The 16,379-nt window shown below is 46.1% G+C and overlaps 1 protein-coding gene across 18 annotated transcripts in view; it reads left to right on the top strand.

The window, feature by feature from the left end:
• disc1 (DISC1 scaffold protein) overlaps positions 1–16,379 on the top strand; it is a 201,561-nt gene that overhangs the window by 58,488 nt on the left and 126,694 nt on the right. For all 18 annotated transcript variants that reach the window (XR_005461041.1, XR_005461043.1, XR_005461042.1 and 15 more), the window contains 2 exons: positions 1,635–1,773; positions 7,489–7,606. Coding sequence is in view for 10 of the 18 variants with exons in the window: in XM_038800517.1 (XP_038656445.1) it covers positions 1,635–1,773; positions 7,489–7,606 (257 nt within the window). In the remaining 8 variants the exon portion in view is untranslated. The remainder of the gene's footprint in view (positions 1–1,634; positions 1,774–7,488; positions 7,607–16,379) is intronic.

Here is a 16,379-nt window from a genome sequence, read left to right as displayed (position 1 = left end):
ACACTGAACTAGATAATTTCTTGTAACCTATAAAATACTGTTGGCTTGCTTCATTTATCCTCGGCACTTGTAGCAAAATCCAATTTTTAACTTAGTCATGTGACAATTTTTTCTGAGATCCAGTTGAACGTTTTCATTTGTTTCCCTTCGCCTAAAATATTTTCAGTTTTCTTGATTTGAGATTATCTTGCATATTGCCGCCTTTTTCCTGTCATTTACATCCTTCTGAACAACCCGTATTTCTGAAAATTCCTCACTCTAATCTTCTAGTGTGTAGCCATGTTTGCATAGTAAATGTTTGCTTCTGAGATGTAAGTTTTCAGTTCCACCATTTTATTCCTATGACTTCTAATTGTTGATTAAATATATTTAGTTATATAATGGGATTTTCCTCTTGGATCCCGGTTTTGCCTCTTCCCACCCGCTTCCACATGATTCCTGTCAAGTTCAGCCAGGAGTCAGCATACCAAATATAAATGAGGATCAAAAGCTAAAATTGCCTGAAACGTACGGCGATGCAGTCATAGAAATTTAGCTTCCATGTGCGGTAACATGCCTGTGGATAATATTACATGTACTCAGCAGTGTGACCTCCCACTAGCAGGTGGTATCAGACATCAGTCATGTGGCAACCGGCTATCGGCAGATGGTTGTACGGCGTACATCAGGACAGTCGCACATGAGGGTAGTTCCAGGAGAGTCTAATGTAACTCTATGATAACTTAGTCTGTATAGCAATTCTGATGAATATAATAATAATCTTTATTATTGTCACAAGTAGGCTTACATTAACACTGCAATGAGGTTACTATTAAAAGCCTATAGTCGCGACATTGGCGCCTGTTCAGGTACACCGAGGGAGAACTCCATATCCAATTCACCTAACAACACGTCCTTTGGATCTTGCAGATTGTTACTTCACCATGTGTACATCAATAAATCATCATTCTGGTGAGGTCACCAGCAGTTCTGTAGAATATTTGGCAAAGACAAGATCATGATCTCAACACCCTGTAGCACAAGACGTTCTTGGGTTAAAACCAGGCTTTTGAGAGGACACATCCTTTCTCATTCACATTCTTACCAGGATTTGTACTGGTGACTTATTTAGTTGTACAAATATCAATTAAAAATGCTGTGATCATATGTTGCAAACTGATTAAAGTTAGCAACAAAGGGCCCACAAAATGCACAGAGAGCAACGTTAATTTGACCTGTTGTGACAGTCGTGTCTGCATGGCTTCATTCTACTTCTCAGTTTTGTTTTGAGGTTTCTCTAATTATTGGTTCAAGACATCTAGACTACAATTGGTTATGACACTGGAGTTTTGTATTTCCAAGACCACCGAATAACCTGTGTTTAGCTTTAGATGTTTTTCTTGCTAAATTTGCTATTCTAATGGCGGAATGTATTTAGTTGACCATTTTCAGCATAAATTGAAATGTCTTTAGAACTGTGGTGTGCAGACCCATCTAATTTACTTTTGATAATTTGCATACTGTCAAAATTGTGTAATAGATTAATGCTAAACTTTACTTTGCAGTCTTATTTTCATGTAAATAAATTAAGTATTTGTTTATGAAGAATAGCATTGTCTCAATGGATTATCAATTTTAATTTGATTTTGTTGTAGCTGACAAGTTCAGCAAGAAATTAGCAGAGTTAAAAAGAGAGAAGAGCTCCTTAAAGTTCCAGCTGCCTTCCTACCAACCTTGTATTGCAAGATTTCTGCAAGAAGTTAAACTTCAATCACAAGTTGCTGAGCACCATAAGTATGCATATTAAGTATATAAATATCACTAAAAAGAAAAGCTGATGTATGTAAAGGAAGAAGGAACTGTTGATAGATTTTTATATAAATATGAATTTATTATTCCAGAAATAACTTAAATTGTTTGTTTATGTTTATATTTTATTGCCATTATTGGGACCTAAAGGTGGGCATGCCTTATCTAGGTTTCCCTAGTGACAGCAATTATAAAGTGTCTCTGATTCTCCGTGTAGTTCCATTATAGGCTGTGTAGGGTATGTTGACCGTTGCCATTTCTAGCCAGTGGCTGGGGTCTAGAACAGATACATTAATGTCCTTTCATGTCCTGAGGTTAGAATGTACATAAATCAGGTTAGCATCACTATTTTTGCTGTAAGTGATTGGGGCAGTATATGCACCTTAACTGGCACATAGGTTTAAATATTGTGTGGCCTGCAAGGCTCTTTATTATGCACCAAAGCAATCTATAAAAACAAAAAGCGTAGAGACTCATAGTTTAGTGAAAGATTGTCAGGTTCTGAGAAACAGTTGAATAAAAATAATTTTATTCATGTTGTGCCTTTCATGTGCTCAGGACATCTTAAAGTACTAAATAATCAATTAAATACTTTTGAAGTATGTGGCAGCTCGAACCATACACTGGAGGCTTCCAGTAATAAACAAAGGTGTTTATTGATGAAAGGCAAAGGCAGTTAGATAACAGTCTCAGAACAATTTACATAGAACAGTACAGTACAGCACAGAACAGGCCCTTCGGCCCTCAATGTTGTGCCGAGCAATGATCACCCTACTCAAACCCACAAATCCACCCTATACCCGTAACCTAACAACCCCCCCTTAACCTTACTTACTTTTTTAGGTCACTACGGGCAATTTAGCATGGCCAATCCACCTAACCCGCACATCTTTGGGCTGTGGGAGGAAACCGGAGCATCCGGAGGAAACCCACGCACACACGGGGAGGACGTGCAGACTCCGCACAGACAGTGACCCAGCCGGGAATCGAACCTGGGACCCTGGAGCTGTGAAGCATTTATGCTAACCACCATGCTACCATGCTGCCCGTACAAGTCTTTACTCTTCAGCTCCGGGGTCCTGCTCCCAGGGCTCCAAGTAAAGTCTCAATTGGCTGAGGTTCATGCGCTCCTGTGTGATTGGCCTTGAGCTGGTCACGTGATCAGTGGAGCTCGCACCTCCTAAAGGGGCCAAACTACCACAAAGTGAAAACAGTATATGCTGCAGATCAGGCTGCATCTGTGGAGAGAGTCACAAAAGTTGACCTTTAATCAGAACACTTTTTTGTACTTCTCAAGTGCCTTCACAGTTTTAATGCAGGATCCACAGTAGTCAGCAAGGTCCCACAATCTTGGAATAATGGTCAGATCATTTGTTTTAAATTGTTGGTTGAGGGATAAGTATTGGCCCAAACACAAAGGATAATTCCCCTGGTTTTCAAAATGATGGGACAGGATCTTTTGCATCTACCTGAAAGGATAGACTTTTTAAATTGCCATGTGTTGGTGGAACCTTCGCTGTAGGTACATGAAAATTGTTAATTTTAGATTTTAATCATTGCCTTGTACTTGATTTCAGTTTCTCTCCACGTGCCGAGTGGATCTTGTTCAATCCACAAATTTTGGAAACAGACTTCTATATTCACTTCAGTTTCTCACTCGTTGATTTGCCCTGTTTGAATTTTGTGAATCAAGATGTTTATAAAGAGCTATTCTTAATGCTGTTGTCTCATTCGTAGGTAAAGTCCTAAATTAACAAGATCATTTCCCTTTTGTTAATCCATGCTGACTCTTTCCAATCTGCCACTGAATTTTCCCCACTTCCGACGTCAGGATGACTGGTCTGTTATTACCTGCTTTCTCTCTGCCTCTCATTTTAAAAAGTGGAGTTACATTAGCCACCCTCCAATCTGTATGAACTGTTCCAGAGTCTATAGAATCTTGGAAGATGACCGCCAATGCATCCACTATTTCTACGGCCACTTTCTTACTCTGGGATGTAGATTATCAGGTCCTGGGGATTTATCGGCCTTGAATCCCATCAATTTCCCTAACAGCGTTTCCCTACTTATACTGATCTCCTTCAGTTTCTCCCTTTCACTAAACTCTGCGTTCCCCAACATTTCTGGTGTGTTATTTGTGTCCACCTTTGTGAAGACTGTATGTATTTAGTTAGTCAGCCTGTAAGGGACCGACACTTGTCTTCGCCAATTTTTTTTTTCTTCACGTATCTATAGAAACCTTTACAGTCAGTTTTTAATGTTCTCTGCCAGCTTACTCCCATACTCCAGTCCCCATCTTAATCAATCTCTTGGTCCTCCTGTGCTGAATTCTGCTCCCAACCTGTTGTTTTCTTTCTGGACCATTTGTGTGCCTCTTCCTTGGATCTGATACTATCTCTAATTTTCCTTGTAAGCCGTGGTTTGGGCACCTTCCCTGTTTTACTTTTGTGCCAGAAAGGAATAAATATTTGTTACAATTCACCCATGTGCTCTTTGAATGCTTGCCATTGCCAATCCACTGTCATCCTTTTCAGTAACTTTTCCCAACCATCATAGCTAACTTGCACCTCATACCATCATAGTTTACTTATAAAGATTCAAAACCCAAGATTCAGGTCCCTTGTCTCAGAATCAACTATGTCACTCTCCATCTTGATGAAGAATTCTATTATATTATGGCCGCTCATCCCCAAAGGGCCTCACAACTAGATTACCAATTATTCCATTCTTTTTACACAATACCCAGTCTATGATGGCCCACTCTTTAGTTGGCTCCTCAATGTTTGGTCCAGAAAACAATCCTGTATACACTCCAGGATTTCCTCCTCTACGTTATTGTTATTAATTTGATTTGTCCAATCTATATACAGATTAAAATCACCCATAATTAGATATGTTCCTTTATCGTATGCATCTCTAATTTCCTGTTTAATGTCATTTCCCAACATCACCACTACAGTTTGAAGATTTATATTCAGCCCCCACTAATGTTTTTGCCCCTTGGTGTTTCTCAATTCTACCCATACAGATTTTGCATTGTCGGAACTAATATCTTTCCTTACATTGCGTTAATTTCCTCTTAAACCAGACTAGCAATGCAACTCCACTGTCTTTTTCTTTTTGTCTGTCCATCCTAAATACTGAATTGCTCTGGATGTTCAGTTCTCATCCCTGGTCACCTTGCGGGCCTGTCTCCGTAATCCCGACTATATCATACCTTTTAAAATCTATTTGTGTAATTAATTTATCCACTTTATTGCGAGTGCTCCGCGCAATAAGGCACAAATATTTTAAGACTTGTCCTTTTTAATAAATGTTTTTTATTGGGTTTTTGAACAAAGTATATTTACCGTTATGTACACAAAATAGAATACATACATAGAAGATGGCTCCCCCCCCCAAACCTCACTGGTTCCCCTCTATTGTTCCCTGTCTCCTCCCTGTCTCTTTCTCCTGTGGTTCACCTTTCTTTTCTCTTGGGTTTAGCTGCTATCTCCCTCCCTACCGGTCTATCACTCCCTCCCCCACCTCAGCTACTTTCCCATGATTCTTGGCTACTTGGCTATTCTTCTGCTTGTTCGTTGACCACAAACAGGTCCCGGAACAATTGGGTGAATGGCTCCCACGTTCTGTAGAAGCCGTCGTCTGACCCTCAGATGGCGAATTTGATTTTCTACATTTGAAGAGGTTCTGAGTGGTCGGACAGCCAGTCCGCAGCCTTGGGTGGTGCTGCTGACCACCAGCCAATCAGGATTCTAAGTCGGGTGATCAAGGAGGCAAAGGCAAGGGCGTCCGCCCTCCTCCCCAGGAATCGATCTGGCTGGTCTGATACCCTGAAGACCGCCACTTGCGGGCATGGCTCCACCCTCACCCCCACCACTTTGGACATTGCCTCGAAGAAGGCTGTCCGGTACCCCACAAGTCTGGGGCAAGACCAGAACATATGGGCGTGGTTGGCCGGGCCTTCTTTGCACTGTTCATATCTATCCTCCGCCTCCGGGAAGAACCTACTCATACGAGTTCTTGTTAAGTGGGCTCTATGTACCACTTTTAGCTGTGTCAGGCTGAGCCTTGTGCACGTGGAGGTGGAGTTGACCCTATGCAGTACTTCGCCCCAGAGTCCTCACCCTATTTCAATCCCCAGTTCTTCCTCCCATTTCTTTCTTGTTGCATCAAGTACGGTGTCAGCCCTTTCTACCAGTCGGTCATACATGTCGCTACAGTTCCCTTTTATCTACGATGCTTGCGTCCAGTAACTCTTCCAGTAATGTCTGTCGTGGCAGTTGTGGATATGTCCTTGTCTCCTTTCGTAGGAAGTTTTTGAGATGCAGGTACCTTAGATTGTTCCCCCTGGCTAGCTGGAATTTCTCTGTCAGTTCGTCCATTGTTGCAATCCTGCCGTTAGTGTATAGGTCCCTAACTGTCAGTGTCCCTCTGTCCTGTCCCCACTTTTTAAATGTCAGTCAGCACCAGTGTGAACCTATGGTTGTTGCAGATGGGAGCTTTGTCCGACATTTTAGTCAGGCCAAATTGCTGCCGTAGTTGATTTCAGGACTTTGAAAAAGGCCTTGGGGATGTAGATCGGGATGGATCTAAGGAGGAAGAGATACCTGGGCAACACGTTCATTTTGATCGTCTGGACTCTCCTCTTGAGGGAGTGGGAGTGTGTTCCATCTTTGCAGGTCCTTTTTTACTTCCTCTGTCAGACTGGTGAGGTTCTATATGTGAATCTCTTTCCAGTCATGGGCCATTTGGATCCCTATGTAGCGGAATTTGTTCGATCGCTAGAGCGAACAGAAGCGGGGACAGTGGGTATTCCTGTCTGGTGCCCCTGTGCAGCTGGGAGTATCGGGAGTTGGTGTTGGTCCGTACGCTCGCCATTGGACCGTTGTATAGGAGTTTTACCCAGGAGGTGAACTCTGTTCCAAGCCCGAACCGCTCCAGTACCTCAGGTATTTCCATTCGACCCTGTCAAAGCCTTTTCTGTGTCTAGGGAGACGACCACCTCTGGTGCTCTCTCCCCGGATGTGGTCATTATCACGTTTAGCAGGCGCTGATGTTCGAGGTTAGCTGCCTACCTTTGACAAAACCCATCTGATCCTCTGCGACCACCTCTGGTATGCAGTCTTCTAGCCTTTTGGCTAGGATTTTAAGACTTGTCTTTTTAACATTACTTGTCCTATCCCCACTATTTTTCACCGAAGCCCTGTTTAATTCTGGCCCTTAATTTCCCTGCCTATTACTTTTCTTATTCTCTTACTGTCTTTTATTCTTCTCCTTGATTCCACCTCTGCTGACTCCTTCCATAGGTCCCATCTCCCTGTCATTTTAAATTAAATCCTCCCCAACTACTCTGATGACAACAGCTTACAATATAAGTAAACTAATATAGATGGCGAGTTTAAAATTTATGTGATCCACTGATGCCAAGTTACACTTGAGACATGAAAATAAAAAGCTCAAACTCTCCTGCTTTAGTTTACTTACCGGTATCTTATTGAAGTGTTTCTAATGTTCTATGAAGCCTCTTGGGTGAAATCTGCTGAAACTTTATCACAGGCACAAAATAAAAAAATTAGTCAATAGCTAACATCATTGGTACTTGAATGCAAATAGAACTTTACATAAAAACTTTAGAATTTTGGATATGCTACTGTTTCAAAGAATATACATTTCAGTATTAACTTTTTGTATGTTCAGTAATGCAGGTAGTTTACTGAAAAGTACAGAAGATAAATATTCAGATTCAAATCCTGATAATCAACATTTGTCATGGTCAAGGAGAAAACAGCTTATTCTAGACAGACAACAGTTACAGGTATGTGATGAATTGTACATGCTTATATAGGCCAGAATTCTTCTGCTGTTTGCTGGTGGCGTTTCCTCCCACAGTCCAAAGATGTGCAGGTTAGGTGGATTGACCATGCTAAATTCCCCCTTAGTGTCCAATGATATGCAGGTTACTTTGCAGGGTTGTAGGGAGAGGGTGTGGGAGTGGGCGGAGGCAGGGTGGTCTTTTAGATGGTCGATGCAGAATTGATAGGCCAAATAGCCTCCTTCTGCACTGTAGGGATTCTATGACTAGAATCACTACTGGGGAAAGTGGAAGCTGTCCTGTAAAGTCATATAACTTGGGCTCCAGAGAGCGCTTTAAAATAAATATTTGGGGGAAGAATTTATGTGTGGGAGGATTTAGACAATGAGAAAAGACAAGGTTTTTTTTCAAAAAATATTTTTTATTAAGATTTTCAAAAACATAGCAAAAACATAAAATAACAGCAAGAAAACCGCATCAACAACAACAAAAAGAAATAACACAATAACCCCCCCCCCCCCTCCCCCCAGTAACTACAAAAAGAAGAAATAGATAAGCACCCGGCATATTCAATACACACATATACACATTTCTCCCTTCCCCGCAACAAACCCCCCTTCCCCCCGGGTTGCTGCTGCTGCCGGTCTATTTTCCTACCGTTCTGCCAGGAAGTCGAGGAAAGGCTGCTACCGCCTAAAGAACCCCTGTACTGATCCCCTCAGGGCAAATTTCACCTTCTCCAATTTGATGAACCCTGCCATATCATTGATCCAGGCCTCCACACTTGGGGGGCCTCGCATCCTTCCATTGAAGCAAAATCCTGCGCCGGGCTACTAGGGACGCAAAGGCCAGAAAACCGGCCTCTTTTGCCTCCTGCACTCCCGGCTCCCCTGCAACCCCAAAAATTGAGAGTCCCCAGCCTGGCTTGACCCTGGATCCTACCACCCTCGACACCGTCCTTGCTACCCCCTTCCAAAATTCCCCCAGCGCTGGGCAAGCCCAGAACATATGGACATGGTTCGACTGGCTCCCCGAGCACCTTGCACACCTGTCTTCGCCCCCGAAAAACCTACTCATCCTCGTCCCGGTCATGTGGTCCCTGTGCAGCACCTTGAACTGTATGAGGCTAAGCCTCGCACAGGAAGAGGAGGGATTCACTCTCTCCAGGGCATCCGCCCACGTCCCCTCCTCAATCGCCTCACCCAGCTCCTCTTCCCTTTTACCCTTCAACTCCCCCACCAAAGCCTCATCCACCTCCTGCATGACGTGGTACACGTCCGAAATCCTCCCCCCTCCAACCCACACCCCCGAGAGCACCCTGTCCCGTACCCCACATGGGGGCAGCAGAGGGAACCCCTCCACCTGCCGCCTGGCAAACGCCCTAACCTGCATGTACCTAAACATGTTCCCCGGGGGGAGCCCAAACTTTCCCTGTAACTCACCCAGGGTCGCAAACCCCCACTCCACAAACAGGTCCCTCAACCTCCTAATACCTTCCCTATGCCAGCCAAGAAACCCACCATCGATGCTCCCTGGAACAAACCGGTGGCTCCCCCGTATCGGGTACTCCATTGAGCCCCCCACCTCCCCCTATGCCGTCTCCATTGCCCCCAAATTTTCAGGGTAGCCGCCACCACCGGGCTTGTGGTATACTTCGTTGGAGGGAGCGGCAACGGCGCCGTTACCAGCGCCTCCAGGCTCGTGTCCACGCAGGACGCCATCTACATCCTCTTCCATGCTGCCCCTGCCCTGTCCATTACCCACTTATGCACCATCGCTGCGTTGGCAGGCCAATAGTACCCACAGAAGTTGGGCAACGCCAGCCCCCCCCCCTCCTATCCATGCCCCGCTCCAAAAACACCCTTCTCACCCTTGGAGTCCCATGCGCCCATACAAATCCCGTAATACTCCTATTGACCCTCCTAAAAAAAAGGCCTTTGGGATAAGGATGGGGAGGCACTGGAACAGGAACAAAAACCTTGGGAGCACCGTCATCTTGACGGACTGCACCCTGCCCGCCAGCGACAGCGGCAACATGTCCCATCTTTTAAACTCCTCCTCCATTTGCTCCACCAGCCTAGTGAGGTTAAGTTTGTGAAGGGCCCCCCAGCTCTTAGCCACCTGGACTCCCAGGTACCGAAAGCTCCTCCCTGCCCTTTTCAGTGGGATCCTACCAATCGCCTCCTCTTGATCCCCCGGGCGCACGACGAACATCTCACTCTTACCCAGGTTGAGCTTGTACCCAGAAAAGCCCCCAAATTCCCTAAGGATCGTCATCACCTCCGGCATTCCCCCCACTGGGTCCGCCACATATAGCAACAAGTCATCTGCGTATAATGACACTCGGTGCTCCTCCCCACCCCGCACCAGACCCCTCCAATTCCTCGACTCCCTCAACGCCATGGCCAGGGGCTCAATTGCCAATGCAAAGAGCAAGGGTGACAGGGGACACCCCTGCCTCGTCCCCCGGTACAACCGAAAGTACTCCGATCTCCTCCTATTCATGGCTACGCTCGCCATCGGGGCCTCATATAACAGCCTCACCCAATTGACAAACCCCTCCTCGAACCCAAACCTTTCCAGCACCTCCCACAAGTACCCCCACTCAGCCCTATCAAAGGCCTTCTCCGCGTCTAATGCTACCAATATCTCCGCCTCCCCTTCTACCACCGGCATCATGATAAAATTCAGAAGCCTACGTATATTGGTGTTCAGCTGCCTTCCTTTCATAAACCCCGTCTGGTCCTCATGAATGACCCCCGGCACACAGTCCTCTATCCTTGTGGCCAAGATCCTCGCCAACAGCTTGGCATCCACATTTAACAACGAGATCGGCCTATATGATCCACACTGCAGGGGGTCCTTGTCCCGTTTAAGGATCAAGGAAATCAGCGCCCATGACATAGTCGGGGGCAAAGCCCCCCCTCCCTTGCCTCGTTAAAGGTCCTAACCAACAGGGGGCCCAGCAGGTCTACATACATTTTGTAAAATTCGACCGGAAACCCATCCGGCCCTGGCGCCTTCCCCGACTGCATGCTACCTATCCCTTTGACCAGCTCCTCCAGCTCAATCGGCGCTCCCAGCCCCTCCACCTGTCCCTCCTCCACCTTCGGAAATCTCAGCCTGTCCAAAAAGCGCCCCATTCCCCCCGCCTCCACCGAGGGCTCGGACCGGTACAATTCCCCATAAAAGTCCCTGAAGACACCATTAATGTCCACCCCCCTCCGCACCACATTGCCTCCCCTATCCGTCATTCCACCAATCTCCCTGGCCACGTCACGCTTATGAAGTGATGCGCCAGCATCCTACTCGCCTTCTCCCCATATTCGTACACCGCTCCCTGTGCCTTCCTCCACTGAGCATCCGCCTTTCCAGTGGTCAGCAAGTCGAACCTGGCCTGAAGGTTACGTCGCTCCCTCAACAGTCCCTCCTCCGGAGCCTCCGCGTATCTCCTGTCCACCCTCACCATCTCCCCCACCAACCTCTCCCTCTCTCTTTGCTTTCCCCTCTCTCTATGGGCTCGGATGGAAATCAACTTCCCTCTAACCACCGCCTTCAATGCTTCCCAAACCGTCCCCACCCAGACCTCCCCATTATCATTGGCCTCTAAGTACCTCTTGTTACACCCCAGAACCCGCCCGCCCACCTTCTCATGCGCCAGCAGTCCCACCTCAGAGCGGGCGCTGGTCCCTCTCCTCCACCAGCCCAAGGTCTACCCAGTGCGGGGCGTGGTCCGAAATAACTATGGCCGAATACTCGGCATCCTCCACCCTCGAAATCAACCCCCTGCTCAGGACAAAAAAATTGATCCGTGAATAGGCTTTATGCACGTGGGAAAAAAATGAATACTCCCTGGCCCTCGGCCTCGCGAACCTCCACGGATCCACCCCTCCCATCTGGTCCATAAACCCCCTCAACACCTTAGCCGCCGCGGGCCTCCTGCCCGTCCTGGAAATGGATCGATCCAATGGGGGATCCAGCACCGTGTTAAAGTTCCCCCCCAGTATCAAGCCCCCCCCCGTCTCTAGATCCGGAATGCGGCCCAACATGCGCCGCATAAAACCCGCATCGTCCCAATTTGGGACATAGACATTCACGAGCACCATCCGCTGAGAAAAGACAAGTTAATAGTGTAGGTTAGTGATGCTGGATACAGTAACCAGAGTATGACGGGAAGGGACTGAGTGTACAAAGTGGGGATGTTTGCCGATGACCGCACGATATTCAGCACCGGTCGCCTTACCTTCAGATACTGAAGCAGTGCATGTCTCCAAATGCATCAAGACATGGACAACATCTAAACTTGGGTGGACAAGATTTCAAGTAACATTTGGCCACACAAGTGGCAGGCAATGACCATCTCCAACAGGAGAGTATCTAACCATTGCCCCATGACTTTAAATTATATTATTATCACTGAAACCCCCACTATCAACACTCTGGGGGTTATCATTGACCAGAATCTAACTGGAATAACCATCCAAATACTGTAGCTACAAGAGCAAGTCATTGGCTCAGAATCCTGTGGCAAGGACTCTCCATAACCTGTCCACCATCTGCAAGGCACAGGCCAGGAATGTGATGGAATATTCTTCTCTTGTGTGGATGAGTTCAGCTCCAACAACACTCAACAAACTCAACATCCAGGACAAAGCAGCCTACTTGATTGGTACCCCTTCCACAAACGTTCAGTCCCTTAACCATTGTGAACTGTGTGTGATGAATGTACATACACATTTCAGATATATTGTATTATAGGTATTTGGTGCAGTAAGGATTAAAAGTCTGGGGTAGTGTGCAACTGCTGCGGTCATGTTTTAAAAGAAATGCTATTTTGAAAAGTTGGGAGTTAGGGGATAACTAAAGCATTGTAAAAGGATTGGGCTAATGTAATTTATATTTGATTAAGGGGATTCCCTGTGGAGTTAATTCGATTTTAGTTTGGTATAGTGATGTCCTTGTTGGGTTGAGTCAAAGAATCAGACATTTTGAGAAATAATTTCAGTTCTGATCTAACTGAGGGGCTGGTTTAGCTCACTCAGCTAAATCGCTGGCTTTTAAAGCAGACCAAGCAGACCAGCAGCATGGTTCGATTCCCGTACCAGCCTCCCCGGACAGGCGCCGGAATGTGGCGACTAGGGGCTTTTCACAGTAACTTCATTGAAGCCTACTCGTGACAATAAGCGATTTTCATTTCATTTCTGAAGTAGTTTTGCTCTCACTGCAGTTTGGTTAACAGAGATTAATAGTCTTTAAAGCAGTGCAGAGTTGTTTGTGAAAAAGGGGGAGCTGAAACAAGCTGAGAAGCATCTTCTGAAGAAATACAGCCGGAGTTTTGCATGGGTCTGGCAGGAGCAGTATCAAGAAATCTCTCTTTCTCAAATCTCTCTGCAAAAAGAGTGTCAGTGGTATTTAATACTGGATTGAGAGCTGAGATTTTGTCCCCCCTTGTGTAAGTGGGAATAAAACGTAGCAATCAAGGGTATTGTATTTGCTGTATTGAGTAGTATTGTTTAAGGAGTAATTGTAAGCTATTTTCTGATGTGATGTTAAAGATTTTGGGTGCGATTTACCAGAAAAAAATTATTTTCTTAAATATTTTATTCAACTTTTCAATTTTATACATAACTGCAACACAATAACAAAACACCCTTAACCCTCCTACCTTCCAAACCAAAGTACCCCCAAAAGAAACCACCCCCAACCCTCTGCACCCCAGCAATTAACGGTGACCATCTCTTTAAGGAACAGAATTAACGGCTGCCACCTCCGACAGGACCCCCAAGTGCTCCCCTCAAGGTGTACTTAACTTTCTTGAAATATAAAAACTCCATAAGATACCCTAGCCACACTGAGGCACTGGGTGGAGAAGCTGACCTCCACCCCATCGGCATCCGCCTTCGAGCAATCAGTGAGTCGAAGGCCATGGCATCTGCCCTCACCCTTCTCGCCCTTGTCTGCATCTCCGGCAAGTCCGACACTCCAGAAATGGTATCTCAGGGCTTGAGAATAATTTGCAGAATCACTGACGTGGTGCTAAAGAAGAAGACATGGATACCCACAAGCTTAGGACACAATCAAAACATTTTCACATGGTTACCGAGGCCCCTTCCACAACCCTTGCACTCATCCTCCACTCTCGCAAACAACCTACTTGTCCTAGACTTTGTCAAATGGGCCCTATGCACTACCTTCAACTGTCACACACAAAGATGTTACATTCACCCTCTGCAGGGCCTTGCAGCACACCTCATTATCCAATTCTAACCCCAACTCCTCCACCTATTTAGCCATAATCCACTCCACCAACACTGTGCCTCCGCCATAATCCTACCATAAATTCCCGAAGTACTCCCCTCCTCCATCCCTGCCAGTGACAGAACTCTCTCCAAAGAGGACTGCAGCACCACAGGGAATGTCGGAAAGATCTTCGCGAAATTGCGAACCTACAGGTACCTAAATGGAAAAGCCCAAATTTCTCCGACAACTCCTCCAGGCTCGCAAATCGCCCCTCCAAAACAAATCCCTCGTCCCTTCCATTCTTCTCCTCCCATCTCCTAAACCTGGCATCCAACCTCGCAGGCTCAAACATGTGGTTCGCACAAATTGGCATCGGCTTCGATACTGCCCCCAATTTAAAGTGGTGCCGAAATTGTCTCCATGTCTTCAACGTGGTTTGCTGGACATTTCCCCTAAATAAAATGGAAGTGAGGCTGTCGCCTGTAGCCATTCCCCTCGCAAACACGTATGGTTTTGGATACTGTTGTGGGGTGACTGTTCAGGTGAAAGCAGCAGTAGCCAGATCTGTGGCACTACACCTGGCTCTGGGGCACAGCGGGAAAGGGTAAAGGTAAACTGGACTGTAGTGATAGGAGACTTAATAGTTAGGGGGACAGACAGGAGATTCTGTGGCCGCAAACGGGAGTCCAGGATGGTGTGTTGCCTCCCGGGTGCCAGGGTCAAGGATATTTCGGAGTGGCTGCAGAACATTCTCAAGGGGGAGGGTGAGCAACCAGAACTCGTTGTGCATGTTGGCACACATGATGTAATTAGGGATGAGGTCCTCAGGAGTGATTATAGAGAACTTGGAAGAAGGTTAATAAGCAGGACCTCGAGTGTGGTAATCTCTGGATTACTTCCAGTGTCACGTGCTACTGAGGGTAACAACAGGAGAATATGGCAGATGAATGCGTGTCTAAAGAATTGGTGCAGGGGGCAGGGATTCAAATTCTTATATCATTGGGATCTTTTCTGGGGTAGAAGTGACCTGTTTAAGAGGGACGGGTTGCATCTGAATGTAGGGGGACCAATATCCTGGGGGAAGATTTTCTCATTCTACAAGGGAGGGTTTAAACTATAATTGGCAGGGGGGTGGGATCCTGAACAGCAGGAAAACAAATGAGGGGCTGAAAAGAGATGCAGTACTCAGCAACAGCAAGCTGAATAGACATGATAGGCAGGTGCATGGGCAGGGAGTGGGGAAAACCTGTTGGATTAAATTGCATCTATTTCAATACAAGAAGGCTGATAGGGTAAGGCTGATGGGATATTATAGCCATAACTGAAACATGGCTTGGGGAGGGACAGGACGGGCAGCTTAATGTCCTAGGGTACAGGTGCTTTAAAAGGGAAAGAGGTGGAGGAAAGAGAGGAGGGGATTTGTATTTTTGATAAGGGGAGCTTCACAACAGTGGTCAGAGATTTAAATAATCAAGGGATCATCCAACGAGGCTTTGTTGGTGGAACTAAGAAATAAGAAGAACAATTATGCAGGGAGATTGGGGAGACTTGCAGGAGTAATAGAGTTGTCATAGGGGATTTTAATTTCCCTAACACAGACTGGGAATGCAATAGTGTTAAGGGCTTGAATTGGGTGGAATTTATTAAGTGTGTTCAGGTGTTGCTCGTTCTGGGTGAGTGTGCTTAACACTCAATTTGGCTCTGTTTCCTTACTTAGCTCTGGAGTCGCCAGGTATCGTTAAGATACCGCCACAAGCTTCAAGCAATAAAACCATACACCAATTAGTAAGTTCAAACAACTGAGTTTATTATAATACAATTATAATACTACCCATGCACACGCTAAGAGGATTAAACTATTCCTACCGCTAAATAAACCAATACTTATCTCGAAGGGAACTGCCGGATCAGGGGACAAGGCCTCTTGCTCTGCTCTGGTTTGCAGACTTCAGGTTGGTACGGGTTAAAAAGGGGTCAGGAGTGTCTATCTCTGGTAACGATCGTTGTGAGACTTACTTGCTGGCGGCTGCTGTCCCAAACCTCTCCTCTCTCTTCAAGGTCTTCTTTGGCAAAAGCTGGTCGAGATGCTGGTCCAGAGAGGAGGGCCGGTTAAGATGAGCAAACTAAGTGTGGGACCTGTCTTTTATAGGTCCCAGGGCTCCGCGCCCTTTTGGGCGGACGCTTTTCCTGCTGGGAATCGATTGGGTTTCTTCCCAATCGATATGTTTGAATCCCCCCAATACTGAGGCTGTTCCTTGGCTACTGGGCGGGCCTTCAGGTGCTTTGTTTTCGAACCCCGCTGGTACCGGGGTGTCTGGTTTCCCATACACTGTTGCAATCACTTCCCCATTTGTGTCCATTGTCCCTGGGATCATTCTATTACTATGTTAACTATCCCGGAGATTGCCTCATTAGTATGCGGAATGTTCGTTTCGGTGCTGTCTGCAGACAGAATACACATTTGCTTTGTGCAGCCTGCTGGTGCTGCAAACCTTGTCCGTTTTAACCTGCAAGCTTTGCGTTCCTCCATTTTGTA

This window comes from Scyliorhinus canicula, chromosome 6 (assembly GCF_902713615.1).
Source record: "Scyliorhinus canicula chromosome 6, sScyCan1.1, whole genome shotgun sequence".
NCBI classification, from domain to species: Eukaryota; Metazoa; Chordata; class Chondrichthyes; order Carcharhiniformes; family Scyliorhinidae; genus Scyliorhinus; species Scyliorhinus canicula.
Note: the sequence above shows the minus strand (reverse complement) of the source record. Positions and strands in the feature narration are given on the sequence as shown.